Source organism: Eucyclogobius newberryi, unplaced genomic scaffold (assembly GCF_026437365.1).
Source record: "Eucyclogobius newberryi isolate DKJ021-1_F unplaced genomic scaffold, fEucNew1.0.hap1 SCAF_16, whole genome shotgun sequence".
Classification (NCBI taxonomy): Eukaryota; Metazoa; Chordata; class Actinopteri; order Gobiiformes; family Gobiidae; genus Eucyclogobius; species Eucyclogobius newberryi.
The window spans coordinates 28,528,525-28,550,130 of NW_027315790.1; the positions used below are offsets into that span (position 1 = coordinate 28,528,525).

A 21,606-nucleotide genomic window follows, 5' to 3' on the forward strand; every position below is an offset into this window, starting at 1 on the left:
TCCTCCGATGTCCCGGGTCATTCTACAGAAACAGTGTCTTTGAGTCCTCAGTCTTTGATGAGAGAAAGAACTAGCGGTAATACAAGTCAAATTAAGTTCTACATCATTGGCATTTGTACCTTTTTAAATGTACTTTTTTTTATTATTTTTTGTTTTAAAATGACACATTTTGGTATATAATGTACATTTGATAATTGGTTCTATTTTTTTCTGTACAAAAATTCTGATTTGTTTGTGTCTGCAATGACTCACCCGTCACGTTTAGATGGTTAAAAAAATACTATTCACTAGTACTTCACTTAATACTTGAATATCTGTGGAGCTAAAAAGTTCCCAACTTAAAGGTGGAATGGACGATTTTTTTCAGCAAATCTTGTATCATATTTCCTCGTGGCGTGGATAAATCATTTGTCCTGCCACGTATCAATCATAAAACGCACCTACCGCTCACCTGCAGCCGCGTCAGGCTCGTCCCCACGTTTCTGTGTGCCTAAGCGCATGGATCTATCATAATATAGTTCCCTCAGTGTACGGGGCAAAATGAAGACGGAGAAAGACAGTTCGAGCTGACGCAGAAGTGGACTGAAATCTACGGTAGACGAGAGATGCGATGCGCTCTGTTGCGCTAATAAACAAACGCACGTGTGTGTTGTATCAGTCCACACGGGGGAGTGGCATGCGCACTTCCACCTGCGTTCTCAAATCGCCGAAAAATTGTCCATTGCGCCTTTAATAAAATAGAATAAAACAATTGTGTCTGAGGTTGTAACATTTTTTGGTGTTTTTTTTAGAAAGTTAACTGTGCCTTTATAGTGTGTTGTGTTAAACATTTAATTTAAAAATATAGTTTTTTTGAAGCCAAAGGCAGCGATTGCATAGACTGACTGATATTAAAGTAAGAACATATGACAGGTTTTCACGTTTTTGTAACTACTATTTTGTTTGGTGGAATAATGTATCAAATATTTCTCATGGTTTTGTATCTGACACGAGGCGGTTTGGGAAGAAAAGTTCACAAAAAAAGTTGAAAATGAACACACATTTTTAATGCAAAATGCAGTGGCAGTTTTTGCACACACCACATGATTTTCAACACCTTTAAGATTCATTCCACAAAATAAAGGTGTTTTCTTAGTGTTAATTTCGTCAACTAAAAATATTGTCATAATTTTTGTCAATGTCTCCTGACAAAATAATCAGAATAACTAAAACTATGAATAAAACTACATACATTTTTGACTAAAACTATTACTATCACTATAAACTCACTTTTTTTTGTTAAAAGACTAATATTTTGGTAAAATACAAAACAAGTTCAAACAGAAGCTAAACCAGCCTTTTTCTTCTTCTGTAACAAAAACACAGGGAAAATTCTACCGATAAATATAATTAAATTACACCTTGTTTTACGCGTGTTTTATTATTCATTGTTTTAGGTTTCACCATTTCGCCAACGTTCCCAGACAATGACAATTACACCTTTCAAATTCTGACAGTCTAGTGGTAAATGTGACGCTTATAATACTATAATATGATGTACGACAGAAACGTGCAAAATGTACAGTTTTTGACAGAAATAACCAAACAAACGTTATTGATTTATGCCTCCACAAGCGTGCCACGTTATGAATTTAAGCCTTTTCAACATTACGCTTCTTTGGTTTGAAAAATGGCACTTATTTCTGAAAAAAATGTGAGAAAACAGTCACTTTTGTTTAGTATTTGCGCTGAAAAAGAAGGCAATGAATGAACTTTGTGCCAGTGTTTGTTTCATGTGCAAAGCTCCGGTAACGACAGAAATATTAACCACAAACCGGGTCAAAACGCCTGCGATTTGACAGTTAAATAAACTCTGGACATCCACGGATCCAGGAATAGCTCTCGCCACAGTTTCTTTAAAGAAGAAATACCGACGAGTGCGGATTCTGACACTGACCTGGTGGGAGGCGGGGTCAGGAGCACGGCCTGCGGGGGAGCAGCGCCGGGGGCCGTCGCCACGGAAACAGGGAAGGGGCTCCCGGGGTGCGCCGCTCCTCCGTTCGGGCGGGACTGGGCCGCGGGCACGGGGGCGAGCTGGACGATCTAAGCGGGCGACGGAAATAAACAAAGTGGGAGAGATGTTTGTGAGTGAAACACGGTGTTATTTTTGCAGCGGCGTGTCGGGGGGGGGGCCGTGTGAGGGAGGCGGTTTACAGTGTGAGGGAGGCGGTTTATAGTGTGAGGGAGGCGGTTACAGTGTGGGGGAGGCGGTTACAGTGTGAGGGAGGGAGGCGGTTTACAGTGTGAGGGAGGCGGTTTACAGTGTGAGGGAGGCGGTTACAGTGTGAGGGAGGCGGTTTATAGTGTGAGGGAGGCGGTTACAGTGTGGGGGAGGCGGTTACAGTGTGGGGGAGGGAGGCGGTTTACAGTGTGAGGGAGGCGGTTTACAGTGTGAGGGAGGCGGTTTATAGTGTGAGGGAGGCGGTTACAGTGTGGGGGAGGCGGTTACAGTGTGGGGGAGGGAGGCGGTTTACAGTGTGAGGGAGGCGGTTTACAGTGTGAGGGAGGCGGTTACAGTGTGGGGGAGGCGGTTACAGTGTGGGGGAGGGAGGCGGTTTACAGTGTGAGGGAGGCGGTTTACAGTGTGGGGGAGGCGGTTTATAGTGTAAGGGAAGCAGTTACAGTGTGGGGGAAGCGGTTTACAGTGTGGGGGAAGCGGTTTACAGTGTGGGGGAAGCGGTTTACAGTGTGAGGGAGGCGGTTTACAGTGTGAGGGAGGCGGTTTACAGTGTGGGGGAGGGAGGCGGTTTACAGTGTGAGGGAGGCGGTTTACAGTGTGAGGGAGGTGGTTTACAGTGTGAGGGAGGTGGTTTACAGTGTGAGGGAGGCGGTTTACAGTGTGAGGGAGGCGGTTTACAGTGTGAGGGAGGTGGTTTATAGTGTGAGGGAGGCGGTTACAGTGTGAGGGAGGCGGTTTACAGTGTGAGGGAGGCGGTTACAGTGTGAGGGAGGCGGTTACAGTGTGGGGGAGGCGGTTTACAGTGTGAGGGAGGCGGTTTACAGTGTGAGGGAGGCGGTTTACAGTGTGAGGGAGGCGGTTACAGTGTGGGGGAGGCGGTTACAGTGTGGGGGAGGCGGTTTACAGTGTGAGGGAGGCGGTTTACAGTGTGAGGGAGGCGATTACAGTGTGGGGAAGGCGGTTACAGTGTGGGGGAGGCGGTTTACAGTGTGAGGGAGGCGGTTTACAGTGTGAGGGAGGCGGTTTACAGTGTGAGGGAGGCGGTTTACAGTGTGAGGGAGGCGGTTTACAGTGTGGGGGAGGGAGGCGGTTTACAGTGTGGGGGAGGCGGTTTACAGTGTGAGGGAGGTGGTTTACAGTGTGAGGGAGGCGGTTTACAGTGTGGGGGAGGTGGTTTATAGTGTGAGGGAGGCGGTTTACAGTGTGAGGGAGGCGGTTTACAGTGTGAGGGAGGCGGTTTACAGTGTGAGGGAGGCGGTTTACAGTGTGAGGGAGGCGGTTTACAGTGTGAGGGAGGCGGTTTACAGTGTGGGGGAGGGAGGCGGTTTACAGTGTGGGGGAGGCGGTTTACAGTGTGAGGGAGGCGGTTTACAGTGTGAGGGAGGTGGTTTACAGTGTGAGGGAGGCGGTTTACAGTGTGGGGGAGGTGGTTTATAGTGTGAGGGAGGCGGTTTACAGTGTGAGGGAGGCGGTTTACAGTGTGAGGGAGGCGGTTTACAGTGTGGGGGAGGTGGTTTATAGTGTGGGGGAGGCGGTTTACAGTGTGAGGGAGGCGGTTTACAGTGTGAGGGAGGCGGTTTACAGTGTGAGGGAGGCGGTTTACAGTGTGGGGGAGGCGGTTTACAGTGTGAGGGAGGTGGTTTACAGTGTGAGGGAGGCGGTTTACAGTGTGAGGGAGGCGGTTTACAGTGTGAGGGAGGCGGTTTACAGTGTGGGGGAGGCGGTTTATAGTGTGAGGGAGGCGGTTTACAGTGTGGGGGAAGCGGTTTACAGTGTGGGGGAGGCGGTTTATAGTGTGAGGGAGGCGGTTTACAGTGTGGGGGAGGTGCTTCACGTGAACTTACGAAGCATCAGAGAGCGTGTCTTCTATTTAGCGCCACACCTCCATTTAACCTTTCACCTCTTCCCTCAAACTGACTTCAACAGCGCTAACCTCAGCATCTTCCACACTTTTTACACTTTCTACAAGTTCTACACTTTCTACAAGTTCTACACTTTTTACACATTCTACACGTTCTACACTTTTTACACGTTCTACACTTTTTACACGTTCTACACTTTTTACACGTTCTACACTTTTTACACGTTCTACACTTTTTACACGTTCTACATTTCCAAACGTTCTCAATCTGCACAGATCCAACACTGGAGAAGCTGTTCCATTGATGATAACTGTCCATATTAGACATTAAAGACTAAAGATATTTGGATAAAATGGTAAAAGCAATAAGCCTGCAACGATTGATCCAAATCATCGTGACCATTGACAACTCTACGGACTCTACAGATGCTAAAACACGTCCGAGAAGACACTTTTATAACAAAGTTGGGCGGCATGATTCAAGAAAATGTCAAAAAGGGATGAACAATTTCAGATTTTTATCATTAATACACTTTGTTCTCTTTCTAGAAGCCTTCAAACACCATATTTCAACCTTCATTTGGTTGAAAATATATGAAACAAATCTCAACGTGCAATAGAAATAATCATTTGACTTGTAGATTAATCGGAAAAATAAAGCTAATTTGATGAAAACTGTTTGTTGCAGCACTGGCATTATAATAGACTTGATACTATATAATAGTAGACTTAGATAAATTGTGAGTTTAACAGCATTTGTTCAGTCACTCCTCCTCAACACTTTGAGGAGGAGTGACTGAACCAGGACTGAACCAGGACAGAACCAGGACAGAACCAGGACAGAACCAGGACAGAACCAGGACAGAACCAGGACTAAACCAGGACTGAACCAGGACAGAACCAGGACTAAACCAGGACTGAACCAGGACTGAACCAGGACTGAACCAGGACTAAACCAGGACAGAACTGGGACAGAACCAGGACTAAACCAGGACAGAACCAGGACAGAACCAGGACTAAACCAGGACTAAACCAGCGGAAGAAGGTTGGTCTGGTCTTTATCCAGTCGACAGAATTAAACCTTCTTTTGCATCGAGCGCTTCCTGGTCATAACCTCCTGAATCACCACGAGACATTTGAGAGGGATTATCAGTCGTGTGCAAAATAATGTGTTCTTTTGTAGATGAGAATTAGACGGACAAACATAAATATAGACAGAAAAATAACTTCAAAAATGAGGACATCGATTGGAATTACTGCTGTTGTCACAATTATTTAAATCACATTTTTTACATTTAACGCTTCAACGGTTCTCAAAATCTGTGTGAAATATTGAATTATTTTACTCTTAAAGTACATTTTTAAAGGGCTACTTTAAGTTCAAGTATAACCTGTACATTTTGATTCATGTGCTACTTTTTCTCTAGTATTTCTTTTGCCATTACATCTGTACCGCAGCACGAATACTTCAGAAGTACTTCTCGCGCTGCTGTGTACTCTCCAGCTCGACAACCGCTGCAAATGTCAGCGTAATTACCGAGCGCGTGTTAATTAATTGTTGCTTCGGCGGCAAGGAGAGGAAACCCTGGTCGGCGGTCCAATACCTTGTTCCCCGCGTGGGAGCCGTTCTGCACAGGAAGGGGCGGGGCCACCAGGGAGACGGATGCGGCGTGAGGAGGAGTGTTTCCCGTCCGCACTGTTGCCATGGGAACCAGCACATTCGTCTGCAGCGCCGGCGACTGGCTTTGGACTAATGAAGGAGGTGAGAAAAAGAGAGAGAGGGAGAGAATTAAGGTAAAAGAAAAAAAGGGAAAGAAGCGTCGTCGCCGAGGAGACTTGAGGACACAGACGCTTGTTTCCTCCTTGAAAGGGAAAGCGTTTCGTTCAAAAAAAAAAAGGAAAAATCAAGGTTATACGAGGTACGGCGAGAGAGAGTTTGGAGCGTCTACGGCAGGTGGCACTCGCCGTTTTGGAGCCTCGCCGTGGGGGGGGTGGGGGGGGGGGGGGGGGTGGGGGGAAGAGGAAGCGGCCTGACGTGAACCCGAGGACAGGCGAGGGCGATGAACGCGCTCCCGCCTCCGCCCGCTTTTCCTCGTGCGTAATCGTAATTCGAGGCGCGGCGGGGTGTTCGAGCGTTTGTCCGTTAGCGGCAGATGTTGTTGTCGGGAAGGCGCGAGGACAAGATAATGTAGTTTTGATTTGGTTTGAGTCGAAGTAGCAACGGTAAGACCAAAAAACGATACGCGGAAGTGACAGGTAAGAGTGCATAGAGAGCGAGAAATAATGCATTTTAAGAGATTATGCAAAGGAAATATAACGCCAATGCACGTTCTATCGCAAAGTATATGAGCTCCTATTCTCATCACATCTTTTAAAGAGTTAACGCAGCAATAATACAGTAAATCACTTCCCTAAGCGGACATTAAATGTGACTTATTGTGGCTTATTGGGGTCTAAATTGAGCCCATTTTAGACCCGACGTGGACTCGGGTTGGTCCTGTTCTAGTTCAGCCCTGATCTAGTTCAGGTTCAATTTTAGTTTAGTCTTAAACTTAAATTTTGACGTGTTGAATGAAGCGTGACATCCAGAACGTTATTGGAGAGTTAAATTAAAGTGAAATTATACTTTATTAATCCATCGTGAAGGAAATTCATCTATTTTTGCATCTATATATTTTACCTCCAACCTTATCTTTCCTCTGCAGACAGGGCTACATACGATTAACCATTTAGTATCATAAGTGGCGTTCATGTGACATCGTGACACTTATAAACGACTGCACAGTTTAAAAAAAAGTCTGTTGCACGCTTAATGACCCAATACTTCAGAAAAACATCTCAGACCGCAATTCCATATTAGGGAAAACGCTGCTACTCAATAACGACTTTGACACTGCAATGATAATGAAAATCAATAAAGAAACACAAAATGTGTTTAATCGTACAACATGTGTGTAAGTACTAATTCGTTGAAGTGTGAAGTTGTTTGAAGTAGTTTAATTGTGTAAAATTGCCTAATTTGTGTAAAAGTACTTTTTTGTGTATAAGTACTTTTTTGTGTAAAAGTATTTTTTGTTTAAAATCACTTTTTGTGTAAAAGTGCTTTTTGCGTAAAAGTATTTTTTTTTGTGTAAAAGTACTTTTTGTGTAAAGGTACTTTTTGTGTAAAAGTATTTTTTGTGTTAAAGTACTTTTTGTGTAAAAGTATTTTTTTGTGTATAAGTACTTTTTGTGTTAAAGTATTTTTTTTGTGTAAAAGTATTTTTTTGTAAAAGGACTTTTTTGTGTAAAAGTATTTTTTTGTGTAAAAGTACTTTTTGTGTAAAAGTATTTTTTTTATAAAAGTACTTTTTTGTGTAAAAGTATTTTTTGTGTAAAAGTACTTTTTTGTAAAAGTACTTTTTTGTGTAAAAGTACTTTTTTGGGTAAAAGTACTTTTTGTGTAAAAGTGTTTTTTGTGTAAAAGTATTTTTTGTGTAAAAGTATTTTTTTGTGTAAAAGTACTTTTTTGAGGAAAAGTACTGCATGTGTGTAAGAGTACTACATGTGTGTAAGAGTACTATGTGTGTACATATTAATTTGTTGAAGTGTGAAATGGTGTTAAGTAGTTTAATTGTGTAAAATTGCTGAATTTGTGTAAAAGTAACTTTTGTGTAAAAGTACTGCATGTGTGTAAGAGTACTACATGTGTGTAAGAGTACTATGTGTGTAAATATTAATTTGTTGAAGTGTGAAATGGTTTAAAGTAGTTTAATTGTGTAAAATTGCTGAATTTGTGTAAAAAGTACTTTTGTGTGTAAAAGTACTGCATGTGTGTAAAAGTACTACATATTTGTAAAAGTACTACGTGTGTAAGTACCAATTTGTTGAATTCTGAATGTGTTGAAAGTGTTTGGAAGTGTGAAAGGGTTAAAATTTGTTGAAAAACTGAACTGTGTTCAATGCCCCATTCATTTCAATGGGGAAAAAGTACTTTGGTAAATACTGCAAAAAGTACAAGTAGTACAAATGTCAAAAGTAATAGCAGTAATGAGACAGTGAAAACAATCGTAATGAGGTATAACTTGTTGAAATCGGTGAAAGTGTTAAGGAGTTGAAACGCGCCGAAGGTCGAAAAGTGTCAAAATACTGATACTTTTGCAAATACTGCAAAGAGTACAAGTAGTACCAATGTCAAAAGTAATAGCACAAGTAATACTGTGAAAGCGATCGTAATAAGGTATAACTTGTTGAAATCGGTTAAAGCGAGTTGAAACGCGCCGAATGGAAAATATAATAATAAAAAACACTAGAACATATAGTGTCTGCGAGACATCTCGCAGACACTCAATAACAATTGTCGATTATTACCACGTGGTCTTAGTCTAGTTCTGATCTTGATCCTTGAATTCCTGCTCAATATTGCACATTTATAACTTTAGCATTGTTTAACATCTCCCGTGACCCGTCTATCTCCCAATCGAGCGTTTTTTTTAAAGAGTTAAATAGCACGACGTGAACACCATCTATACATAAACTGCGCCTTTCGTTTACGGCTCTAAACAAAAAGGCAGAAAATAGCCGCGTGGCTCTTGTGAATAGAGCGTGATTAAGAGTTAGTGGGCGGTTTGTCAATCACTCGTCGTTCCATTTCCAATCGCGTCTATTTTCAGAGCGTCCCGGACCACGCGCAAACAAACGGCCCGAGCGCATGAATGAACCGGCGAGGGACAATGTGCGGTTAGAGGCAGGTACGTGTCACGCGTCGCGCTCGGCCCCCGTGAGCGCCGATTGTTCTTGTACGAGCTAAATCTGGACGGCGAATTGTCTGAAAATGCGATTGCCGTACGTGGTGTTTGTGGCGACGGTGAAGATGAGGAGAAAGTAGGTGGAAGCTATTAAAAAAAAGCATAAAGACATCAAGTTTAAGCAGAAGAGCGACGTCGTGGTCTGTAATGCGCTTTTGACAATTACTTTTTTAATGAGCTCCGAACGTGCGCGGATAAAGTCGATTGTTCTTGTTTTGTTTTTTTATATATGTAAAATCAATTTCCGGGATCTGGTCGAAGCGGTAAAGTGACTTTGACGTGACATTAAAACGTGGAAAGAGGAGATTGTGCAAAGGGCAGCATAATGTATAAGAAAATGCATATTACATTACGATAACAATAAGAGCAGCATCTGTATATGGTCTTTCCGTAACGACAAAAGGACCAATTTTCCAAGTCAATGGTTTTAATATAACACTGGAGGACAGGTCAGACGATGCTGTTTAAGATGACACATTTCTGGACCTTTTTTTATAGTTTATGAATCCAAAGAGTTAATAAAACAATAGCTTGAGAAAGTGGTGCCATTATTCAGCGTTCACGTGTTCGTTCATGTGTCTGTTGTCGGTTGAAAGGACTTTAAGGACTTTGAGATGAATATGAAGAGTTTGGGGATAAAATATCCATCAAATAACAATACGGTTCAACATTTGTGCATCATAAGTTTATATATATTTCTTTCATAAAACAGTAAATCTACCTCACGCAGGCCAGAGTCACGTCCTTTTGTCTGAAATGACCACATCAAATGAAAGAACCTGAACGAGAGACCGGACGAGACCATGAGAGTTACATATTTAATGATTATGTTTTTATTTTGCAAAGAAATCAAGACTGTTTGGATGCACTGACTTTCAGGATTGTAAATTATTGCATTATTATCATGTTGTCACCTATTTCTATTCCAGTTCCTCTGTGACTGATAAAACAGATGTGTTTACCACGTCCAAGTACTTCTTCAACAACAACAACAACAACAACAACATTTTGAGATTGTCGATTGGGCAATTCACTGTTTTTGAAAGAACCTATGATCATTATTTGTTCGGGATCACAAATTTGGCTTCACAAACTTGCCATATTAATCTTAGGGTTAAAAGTGCGTTGAAACTGACAACAATCATGTCTTTGGAGTTGAATAAATGCCACCACTCTCTGAAGTTATAGTGAAATAATATGAACTTTTGATTATTCATGCCGACAGAGAAGACGCTGGACTCTAATTCTACGGCGGATCAATCCAAATGAAACTATGAATATGATGTTTATTGTTTATTAGTGTCGTTAGTCAAATCACTCAGAAAAGTCTTGTTAGCTCTTTGGTTTGGGTTCTGGTCGGTCTCTGTCTCACCTCTGGTCCCGGGGCTGACCGAGGCCACTCTTAGTACCGCCCCCGAGTGCACGCCATTGGCCATGCCGGCGGCGGTGGGCGGCGACAGGACCAGTGGGGAGGCGGGGCTTTCGCCGGGCAGGAGGTACTGCACCAGCGGCTTGGGCAGAGGGTGAGGAGGGGCCAGGAGCTGCACGGGCGCCGACCCTCCCACAACTAGGCTAGCGAACAGCGCACTACCACTGATGGAGTTTACAAGGATGGGGGAGGAGGAGGACAGGTACCCACCCCCGGCTGTGATTGGCTGAAGAGATCCGCCTCCTCCAATCAGAAGAGTGGGTTTCTTGTCCTGAGGAAGACAAAACATTAAGCAACATTAAACAAGTATCGTAACGTAATTGAAATGCTGCTGACGACACGAGTTTAGCGCAGAATCAGCTAAACTTGAGTACCGTATTTTTCGGACTATAAGTCATGTAGTCATAAGTAGGGATGTGTACCGCTACGACGGACCGGATCTGGACGTGTAAAAACGTTTCGGTTCAGGTCCAAAAAAAACAAAACCCCGGTGATTCGGTTCTGGACTCATATAAAATATAGCACTCAAATACTATATCCTTTTTGTTCTAGAATCTAGACCATCTTAAACCTTCCATTGGTCGCGAAATTCGCGCTGGAAACAACGTAAACACTGCCCTGCGCCGCTGTCAATAGCGCACACGGACCCTAATTAGAGACGCACGCGTCTTCCGGGCATAAGTTGAAGCCGGCGAAATAAGTTTAAAGATGTGAGAGACAGGAGCACCTCGTACGTGTGAGACAGGAGCACCTCGTACGTGTGAGACGGGAGCGCCTCGTACGTGTGAGACGGGAGCGCCTCGTACGTGTGAGACAGGAGCACCTCGTACGTGTGAGACAGGAGCACCTCGTACGTGTGAGACAGGAGCGCCTCATACGTGTGAGACGGGAGCGCCTCGTACGTGTGAGACGGGAGCGCCTCGTACGTGTGAGACGGGAGCGCCTCGTACGTGTGAGACGGGAGCGCCTCGTACGTGTGAGACGGGAGCGCCTCGTACGTGTGAGACAGGAGCGCCTCGTACGTGTGAGACAGGAGCGCCTCGTAAGTGTGAGACGGGAGCGCCTCGTACGTGTGAGACAGGAGCGCCTCGTACGTGTGAGACAGGAGCGCCTCGTACGTGTGAGACGGGAGCGCCTCGTGCGTGTGAGACAGGAGCGCCTCGTACATGTGTGAGACAGGAGCGCCTCGTACGTGTGAGACGGGAGCGCCTCGTACGTGTGAGACGGGAGCGCCTCGTACGTGTGAGACAGGAGCGCCTCGTACGTGTGAGACAGGAGCGCCTCGTAAGTGTGAGACGGGAGCGCCTCGTACGTGTGAGACAGGAGCACCTCGTACGTGTGAGACGGGAGCACCTCGTACGTGTGAGACGGGAGCACCTCGTACGTGTGAGACGGGAGCACCTCGTACGTGTGAGACGGGAGCGCCTCGTACGTGTGAGACGGGAGCGCCTCGTACGTGTGAGACGGGAGCGCCTCGTACGTGTGAGACGGGAGCGCCTCGTACGTGTGAGACGGGAGCGCCTCGTACGTGTGAGACAGGAGCGCCTCGTAAGTGTGAGACGGGAGCGCCTCGTACGTGTGAGACAGGAGCGCCTCGTACGTGTGAGACAGGAGCGCCTCGTACGTGTGAGACGGGAGCGCCTCGTGCGTGTGAGACAGGAGCGCCTCGTACATGTGTGAGACAGGAGCGCCTCGTACGTGTGAGACGGGAGCGCCTCGTACGTGTGAGACGGGAGCGCCTCGTACGTGTGAGACAGGAGCGCCTCGTACGTGTGAGACGGGAGCGCCTCGTACGTGTGAGACAGGAGCGCCTCGTACGTGTGAGACAGGAGCGCCTCGTACGTGTGAGACGGGAGCGCCTCGTACGTGTGAGACAGGAGCGCCTCGTACGTGTGAGACAGGAGCGCCTCGTACGTGTGAGACGGGAGCGCCTCGTGCGTGTGAGACAGGAGCGCCTCGTACGTGTGAGACGGGAGCGCCTCGTACGTGTGAGACAGGAGCGCCTCGTACGTGTGAGACAGGAGCGCCTCGTACGTGTGAGACAGGAGCGCCTCGTAAGTGTGAGACGGGAGCGCCTCGTACGTGTGAGACAGGGGCGCCTCGTACGTGTGAGACAGGAGCACCTCGTACGTGTGAGACAGGAGCGCCTCGTAAGTGTGAGACGGGAGCGCCTCGTACGTGTGAGACAGGAGCGCCACGTACGTGTGAGACAGGAGCGCCTCGTACGTGTGAGACGGGAGCGCCTCGTGCGTGTGAGACAGGAGCGCCTCGTACGTGTGAGACGGGAGCGCCTCGTACGTGTGAGACAGGAGCGCCTCGTACGTGTGAGACAGGAGCGCCTCGTACGTGTGAGACAGGAGCGCCTCGTACGTGTGAGACAGGAGCGCCTCGTACGTGTGAGACAGGAGCGCCTCGTACGTGTGAGACAGGAGCGCCTCGTACGTGTGAGACAGGAGCGCCTCGTACGTGTGAGACAGGAGCGCCTCGTAAGTGTGAGACGGGAGCGCCTCGTACGTGTGAGACAGGAGCGCCTCGTACGTGTGAGACAGGAGCGCCTCGTACGTGTGAGACGGGAGCGCCTCGTACGTGTGAGACGGGAGCGCCTCGTACGTGTGAGACAGGAGCGCCTCGTAAGTGTGAGACGGGAGCGCCTCGTACGTGTGAGACAGGAGCGCCTCATACGTGTCGAGCTGTCCAGAACCGTGTATCCACATGCGGACATTGAAGCGAGAGACGGTAAGATTGCTCGTTTTTTAACTGTTTTAAGCTGTGGCCGCCGCGTGCGACGTTGTGATTGTTTACGTGCTGCGGGTTAAAGGGGCGGGGTCAGCGTGTTAAAGGGGCGGGGTCAGCGTGGGGTCTTGTCTGGGTCTTTGCTCTGGGTGTAAATATGAATGAAATAACTTAAGTGTTATGTTGTGGTGTGATGTATTTGGCATTAAGTAAATACAAAGTAAAGTCAAAGTAATATTGCTTAATTGCTGCATTTATTAATTGGAGTTTATATTTTTAGTTCTTAGTCTTGGATTTTATCAAATAAATTTCCGCCAAAAATTTGACTTATTCTCCAGTGCAACTTATATATGTGTTTTTCTTCTCTATTATGCATTTTTGGCTGGTGCAAAACCCTGAATTGTGTCACGTGGACCCGGCGTTGCGTCCCACCCCTGATCGCGTCCGTCTTTAACACAATGTCAGAAGTGAGTTTACCTTGCTTTCCATCTTGCCCCGCCCATCCGCTGGTTTGCTGGCGATGGGGACGGGCGTGCTGGTGACGGGGCACACCACGCTGGTCACTGTGGTGGGGGCCGTTCTCATCGCGCCCAAAACCTTAGCGCTCAAAGTGGGCAGAGCCTGGGTCCCCGCCGCCTGCCCCGCCCCGTCTCCCGGAGCCGCTTGCTCGGGATTCTTGCCCCTTTCGCCCCCGTCCTGGCCACCGTCGGCGCCTCGGCTCCCGGTCTTCTCCGAGCCGTCCTCGCTGTCGGGTCGGGCGACGCCGGGAGGGGACGAGGGCAGGGACGGGCGCGATGCCGGCTGGAGACCGTGCTGAGGAACAAGAGATGACAGTGATTAAGTGTGTAGAAAAGTGCTTTATTATGTGACAAGTGACACATGAAAACATACTAATGCTGTGAAAACCAAGAATATTGGTTCAAACGGGCCTGCTTTTTAGTAATTTTATATTTTTTATAAGTGAACTGATTTGTTCTAGATAATATGACTAAGCATAATAATGAAGATTTATTTTCACATTTTAATTTGCCTAATTAAATGGGTTTCAGTATTAATACTTAATTAATTAACACAAAAAATAGTTCAGTTTCTTCCTCCAAAGTCTGAACTCTGCTCCAAACCACATGTTTTTACTTTGACTGTAGATTTATCAATTAAAAAGACTGATCATTGTTGATTAGAAACTGCGTATTTGGGCCTGAAAACTCCTCCCGTAGACTCAATAAATGGATACATTTGGAACACGGACTGAGCTGAAATAAAAATTATATTTCGAACTAAATTTGAAAATGGATCTTTATGTTGAATTCATTTATTTCAGTGAATGTTCCGTGCTATTTATAGTTTTCATTTAGTTTTTTACTTGTTCTAAATTTCAATCTTGATTAATTGCACAACCTTAATTCTTTTCTCACTTATTGTTTACAAAGATTGAGTAAAATAAGTGTTTTTTAAAGTTCTAATACATGTAAGTTAGGAGCATTAAAGTAAATACCTGTCCGTCTGGTTCGTCCTCGCTGTCTGTCACTCGCTCTTTACACTTCAGGTCGATGGAGCCTTCGGCACAAGAATCCTCTGAAACAAACACCTCGCATTTAAAACACATTTCTAAACAACAAAGCAAAATACAGTGCTTTTCTTTTCTTTCTTTTTACATTGACTCAAAATGTAGGTGTTTTTTTTTTGTTTTGCTTTTTGTATTATTTTATGTACTTGTTTTTCTTCATCACTTCTGTGTGAATTGTGCAAAAAGTTCATCAAATTTACACTAATGGAGATTTTATTCCACTTTTCTTTTCTTTTTTAAATTGCACCTCAATCATTTGTCAATTTTTTTTTTTTAATTGATCTTTATTATTTCACATTTTTAACACGTTATTATTTTCAGTATTATCTTCAAACTTTAAATGACTATGGTAGAATCTACATACCGTATTTTTCAGACTACAAGTCGCACCTTCATAGTTTTGGCCGGGGTGCAACTTATACTTATATATACTTATATACTTATACTCCGGAGCGACTTATATGTGATATTATTTGTTATTTTCACACTTGCAACCGCATTTCATACTCCAGTGCGACTTATATATGTTTTTTCTTCTCTATTATGCATTTTTTGGCTGGTGCGACTTATACTCCGGAAAATACGGTAACAATAACAAAATACATATGTGACAACTGAAAACTTCATTTAACTTAGTTTAATCCATAAATGAGTCCCGTTTGCGGCATTATCTCCAGAGCAGTTTTGGGCGTAAACAGTTATTTCTAAAGTTGTGTGTTTGATTTGCTGATTGGCTGAAGACGCGTTGACCACTACAGGAAGTGAAAGTCCGGCAGCGACCGGAGGGACTGACCCATGACATCGTCGTCCCCCTCTTCCTCGCAGATCACCATCCGCTCCTCGTCGCTGGTCACGTCCTCGCTGACCACGCCGGGACGTCCCGACAGAGGGGCGCGGCGGGGGAACGGACCCGGGCCGTCCTCCTGCAGCCAATGAAAGAGACACATTCAAGACTTATACAAATGCAGGGACCAACACCATGACTGACCCCGCCAAAGTAAAATCACATTTGGACTCAACTATAATAAATGTGAACTTTATTTTCTTTGGCTGCCTGCACTTCTTTATTTATTTTTTTTTTTTTTACCTAATTTGTTCATTCTGGTATTGTCTTGTTTGTTTTTGTTGTTTTACGTTTTAAATTCTGAAAATAATAATAATAACAATAATAATAATAAATTAAAAAATAAAATAAAAAAATATCTCCAAATTAACTTTATTTATCTAGCACATTTTTATTACAAAATCTGTTTCCAACGTGCTGCACAAACACAAAACAACAAAACAACAAACGGTATAATAAACACTAGACCCAAAACAATAAAACCTGTAAAAGGAAATCAAAGCAAAACCCTAAAATAGCTATAAATAAGTTCAATAAACAATACAACAGATTTTATAAAGCTATACAAATCCTTTGTATACAGTTCTTCAGCAGACATTTTGCAGCTGTGATATCCACGTTAAACTAGTCATTTGTGCTTATTATAAAAGCAGCAGTAACTGTATCTACTGTATTTCTGGGACAGTTCTACATTTGCGTACTTCCTGTGAACGTTGCTTAATCTGCTTCTCTATTATTCCAACGACTATTTCATTGTTTGCTTTTTTTAAACCTTCTGCCATCGTGATTTGGGGCTTTACAAGAACAAATTGAATAGAAACATTTTAATGATCGCGAAGCTGTTCTAAAGCTGTAAATATTCAAAAGTTTACGCATGTGAATATTAGTAATGTGCAAAAACGTGACCAATTAGAAACTAGTTGGATTCAAACACTTTTACTTTCTTTCACGGTTTGAAAAGACTATATAACTCTAATATGGAGAAAATCCACTGGAAAAGTTGTTGGTCTTGTAAATATACGTTTTGAATGTGCATTGCTAAAAAAAAATATATATATAAATAATTTGATTTGTTGGGAAGACCAATTTAACCACAAGCCCAAGTCTTATTGCGTCTATTTCAGATGCAGTAAGAAAGGTATTTGAAAAGGGATAAAGAAGGGTCCTTCCATGTGAACCGGACTCGCTGAGGGGTTTCAGCTCAATTTAAAAAAAGAAAGAAAATTGTCCTTACTTTTAAATATAAATTCTGTTTAAATGTTGTTTTATTAATCTTAAATGTGTAAATGATCTGTGCGCTGCAACATTTTCCCTTTGCCCCAGGACACTCTTGAAAAAGAGGTTTCGATCTCAATGGGTTTTACCTGGTAAAATAAACTTCATAAATAAATAAAATAAAGAGACACCTTCAGCCTCTATTAAGGTGGGCGTAGTCAAACAATGTCTAATATGTATTTTCATTTTTATAGAGCATCAAATACTGCACAGTTTTTAGTCAAGAAACTTACTTAGTGAATTTTAAGAGGTAAAATATTAAGCATCTAAAACTTCTACTTAGGTCAGGAGTGGTGATCCAAAGAATTTTTGATTAAAAAAACAACAACTAAAAGTTACCAGCTCAAAGAAACTTGGCCTGGGGTTTATCCCTAAAACACCCTAAAGCACAATAAAACACCCCTAAAACACCCTAAAGCACCCTTAAGCACACTAAAACACCCTAAAGCACCATTAAGCACACTAAAACACCCTAAAGCACCCTTAAGCACACTAAAACACCCTAAAAGCACCCTTAAGCACACTAAAACACCCTAAAAGCACCCTTAAGCACACTAAAACACCCTAAAAGCACCATTAAGCACACTAAAACACCCTAAAGCCCTCAGTCCCGCCCCTCAGCGCTGCACTGCACAGATACATGTCCTTCACTCACAATCACTTTGCCACAAACACCATAAAGCACCCTAAAGCACCCTATAACACCCTAAAGCACCCTACATCACCCTAAAGCACCCTAAAACCCCCAGACCAGCCCGTTAGCACAGACACACACGTCCTTCACTCTCAATCACGTTGCCACAAACACCACTTTCCTTCAAACGCACTTCAAATGAGTCCACTCTTTTTGCCAAATCACTGGAGTCTCTATTTGATCCGAGTGCCCTCAGAAAGCCCGCTGGGACCCTCCGTCTTCAAAGCGCTTCCTGTTCACTCGGAGCCGCTTTGAAGGTACAAAACTGCACCAGTGTTTGCTCCGAGTCACAGAGGGATTGGGCCTTCACCGCCAGAACTTTTGTTTCTAGAAATTCATTAAACGCTGCTGGCACTGCCTCGCTGAGCGCTTTTTATGCTTTGATATTCGCTGCACAGTTTGGAAACTTTTAAGCCGAGACTCTTTTGTGTATCTGCAGTGACCAAGTTTAGCGCCGGGGTCCTGGTTGGGGGGATTAGGCCAAAAGAGTCGCCGGATCGGTCTACACTACATTATCAGTTGCCGGTTCCACTAAAAGTCCACGATATAGTTTTAAATCTTTTCTAGATAGATCTTCTTTCGTGCAGCGATGGGTTTATTGCATTTGGAGGTCGTTCTGAATGACGCCGACGCAAAGACACAGAGGCTCGTGACTTTTCCGTCGCTGGATAAGCATTTATTTATGAAACAAGGACAGCTCTCTCTATGTATTCATACTTGTGACTGGCACAGTAGGATCCAGAGTATACAGCGTCTATTGTAATAATCAATGAAAATAACGTCTGCGCATGAAGATCCTCTGCAGTGACATACAACGGTGTAAAAAAAAAAGGTACTTTGGATCTAAAAAGGTGAACAGATGTGGGTTATTTACTTTGTCACTGGAGATTTGTGTTGCTGTTTGAACTGAATAATGTGACCGTGAGGCGATATGTGTCATAACACCTCACATTCGTCAGGCTTAAGTGTGTCAGGAGGTCTGGGGTCGCCTCGGGACATTTTTGAACAAACTGTCGACAATTTGCTGTATTAGACACTACAAAGCCACGGCTCAATCATATACCGTATTTTCCGGACTATAAGGCGCACCTATTTTCATCGTTTTGGCCGGGGTGCAACTTATACTTATATACTTATACTACGGCGCGACTTATATGTGATATTATTTGTTATTTTCACACTTGCAACCGCATTTCATACTCCAGTGCGACTTATATATGTTTTTTTTCTTCTCTATTATGCATTTTTTGGCTGGTGCGACTTATACTCCGGAAAATACTGTACGGAATATCATTGGCCCTAGTACTCCGCCCTGATGCCGTGCACTTCATGAGCCTCACAAACGCATCTTGTATTTATGACCGTCCCTGTGTGAGCGTCGCAGTCATGATAAAACCACCGCACTTTACGTTTTCACCTGGGATTTCTGTTTTAAAAGAGCAGCTTCTGTCAGATGTTGATTGTATCTTAAACACGGAGCAAACCGGAGACAAAGTTTGGCTTATGGATAAACCTCATACATCCACTTTACGCATTTACTTTTAGGATACATGATAAACTGAATGGAGCTTTTGCATTTGAACCGACGACTTGTCTTGACGTTTGAACCTCGCCAACCCCTTTGGACACTAATAGACAGATGAATTATATTGAATCACACATTATTAAAGTTATTACTAAAATCCCAGGGTCGCCAGGCAGTATTCTTCGATGTAGTGTCTGTGAAAGTAGCGCTCTTCTCATGACACAGACCCTTCCCCTCCTCTCGCTCGCACAAACAGAACCTCCAGGGGGTGCCGGATTATTCCGAACACATTTTATATGGAAAATAGCCTCTGGCCCAACCCACAAACGGCATTCGTTAAAAAGCACTGCGCAAACCTTGTCCATGTCCTGCTCCCTCTGCTCCAGAGTGTGCACGGCGCTCTGGGAAAAGGCCCTGGGACGAGGGTGCTGCCCCCCGGAGGCTCCTCGGCGATCTGCGGCCCCCAGCCAGGGCTTCACCTCGGCCACCGGGGACTGTGGGTCTGCGGGAGAGAGGACGCAGCAACACATTTGATCATGGATTGGTTGGTGACAAGTCTTGTGGTGATTATTGGTGTAATGCAGGATTAATAAGTGTAAACAGACCTATGCATTCGGACATGCTCCTCTCTTTCGGGGTCCCGCGGCCCTCGGACAGAGACTTCCTCCGGTCTTTGTTGCACCACTTCCAGTCTGGATGAGCTCTGAAGTGCGCCTCCTTCACCTGAACATTTAAATACAGCTAAATATTTTACCAGATCGTCTACAACTCCAGAAAACATCCAAAAACTATTGTATTATATGTAGCCAATTGAAGAGTTTAGTATTGCATTTTTGTCCCGGTTTACTCCTGGTTTGGAAGTGCTTCAGTCTTGGTCTAATTAAGGATGTCAAGACTATTTAATCAATCACTAATTATGATGATTACAATATAATTTCAGTTCAGTCCACACAAAAAGTAACTTAATTTTTATGCGGCTGTTCAGGTCAACTTACACAATTATAAGTCTACTAATAACGTATTAACTGTATCATTCAGATTTTTATCATACAGGTTTTTATAAAGCTGTTGAATTTGGATCTATTAAACAATTTGAATGAAAGGAAATCAAGTAATTAAGTGTTTTACTGTTGTTAGGTGTCAATGATCGCGAATCACTTTTAATTCGTCGCTTCTCACAATAATGATCACACTAAAATGTTTTATTGTGAAGGTCTAATATGGAGGCAGTCCTGGATTATACTGTATTAAATCCTGGTTTAAGCTGGTTTAGTTTGTGTTTTGTTCTCTGGATTGTCCTAAATCGCGATTACCTGAAACGACTCGACAAACGCGAGCATGCGAGACGTTCCCGTACCTGGAAGGCGAGGTCGTGGTACTGCTGCTTCTCGTTGGGCCCCAGCGCGTACCACCACTCGCCCAGGATCTTGCTGACGGTGCGGTTGTCCTGGTTTGGGTGCCTCTGGTGCACCAGTGCACGGTGACGCTTGCTGAAGATCATGAACGCGTTCATGGGACGCCGGATGTGGTCTTTCTCTCTCTGGAAGGGACGGCATACAGAGTTTTTTAAAAGAAGGCAGCAGTACTGTATTTTCCAGACTATAAGTTGCACCTTTTCTCATAGTTTTGGCTGAGGTGCGACTTATACTCCAGAGCGACTTATATGTTATATGTTCTTCTGTATCTGCTTCTGTATCTACCTGCGTTGCACCAATGAAATTTCCCCATGTGGGACAATAAAGGAATATCTTATCTTATCTTATGTGATATTATATATAATAATATATATTATATATTATTTGTTATTCTCACAGTGGCAACCACAAGAGGGCACTCGAGGCTCTAAGCGACGGAGAAGAAGAATCTGCACTTCCTCTACCGAAATGTCTGTTCTTGGTCTTGGATTTTATCAAACTTGCCCCCAAAAATGCGACTTATACTCCAGTGCGACTTATATATGTTTTTTTTTCTTCTCTATTATGCATTTTTTTGGCTGGTGCGACTTATAGTCCGGAAAATACGGTATCTAAATACGGTAGATCTTTATTTCGTACATTCTGTTTTATTGTGTATTTATTTGTTTTTCGCTGCACAAGTTTGAGTAAATAATTCATTACAAAAAGAAAAAAAAATTAGGTTTCAGAACAATCAAGAAATCACCTTCAATATTTAAAGATAATTACTATATAATAATCAGGGGTAGTACACATTTACTTATTGGATTATTCTCAAGTAGGATTAAGACATACTTTAACTTCTATTTGCATACTATATTTTTCAGTGTAATAGTACTCTTACTTGATTAAAGGTTTTGTTTCCTCTTCCTTCAGTTCTTTCAGTTACAATTTAGTTTTTCTCATTTCCGTATCTATCCTTTGAAAATGTGCTTTATTCAGTGCATTTTGACACAATGTTGACTTTACTCAGTCGTATAATACAGCTTAAAAATGATAGTTTTACACCGTTTAAGTGGCAGTTTATAAAGAAAAGTAAAAAAATATGTTGAAAATGACAGGAAGTAGAGAGTAGTAGAGCGGAATTCTAAAACATAATAACGCACGTTTTGGCAGAATTTAATTGCAGGAAACACATCTTTCAAACAAAATTTACCCTTCAAATTATATTATTATTATTATATTTACCCTTTAATTTATATTATTATTATTATATTAT

The 21,606-nt window shown here is 43.5% G+C and overlaps 1 protein-coding gene across 2 annotated transcripts in view; it reads right to left on the reverse strand.

Moving 5' to 3' along the window:
- cica (capicua transcriptional repressor a) overlaps positions 1-21,606 on the reverse strand; it is a 91,335-nt gene that overhangs the window by 19,403 nt on the left and 50,326 nt on the right. Inside the window, exons 7-15 of one of the 2 annotated variants that reach the window (XM_072448198.1) lie at positions 20,291-20,473; positions 19,539-19,656; positions 19,290-19,435; positions 15,389-15,518; positions 14,524-14,603; positions 13,506-13,841; positions 10,506-10,566; positions 5,684-5,829; positions 1,937-2,082 (exon numbers count right to left, since the gene is read on the reverse strand). In XM_072448198.1, coding sequence (XP_072304299.1) covers positions 1,937-2,082; positions 5,684-5,829; positions 10,506-10,566; positions 13,506-13,841; positions 14,524-14,603; positions 15,389-15,518; positions 19,290-19,435; positions 19,539-19,656; positions 20,291-20,473 — 1,346 coding nt within the window. Of the gene's footprint in view, positions 1-1,936; positions 2,083-5,683; positions 5,830-10,238; positions 10,567-13,505; positions 13,842-14,523; positions 14,604-15,388; positions 15,519-19,289; positions 19,436-19,538; positions 19,657-20,290; positions 20,474-21,606 lie in introns of both variants that reach the window. The other variant, XM_072448197.1, reaches the window with a different exon arrangement.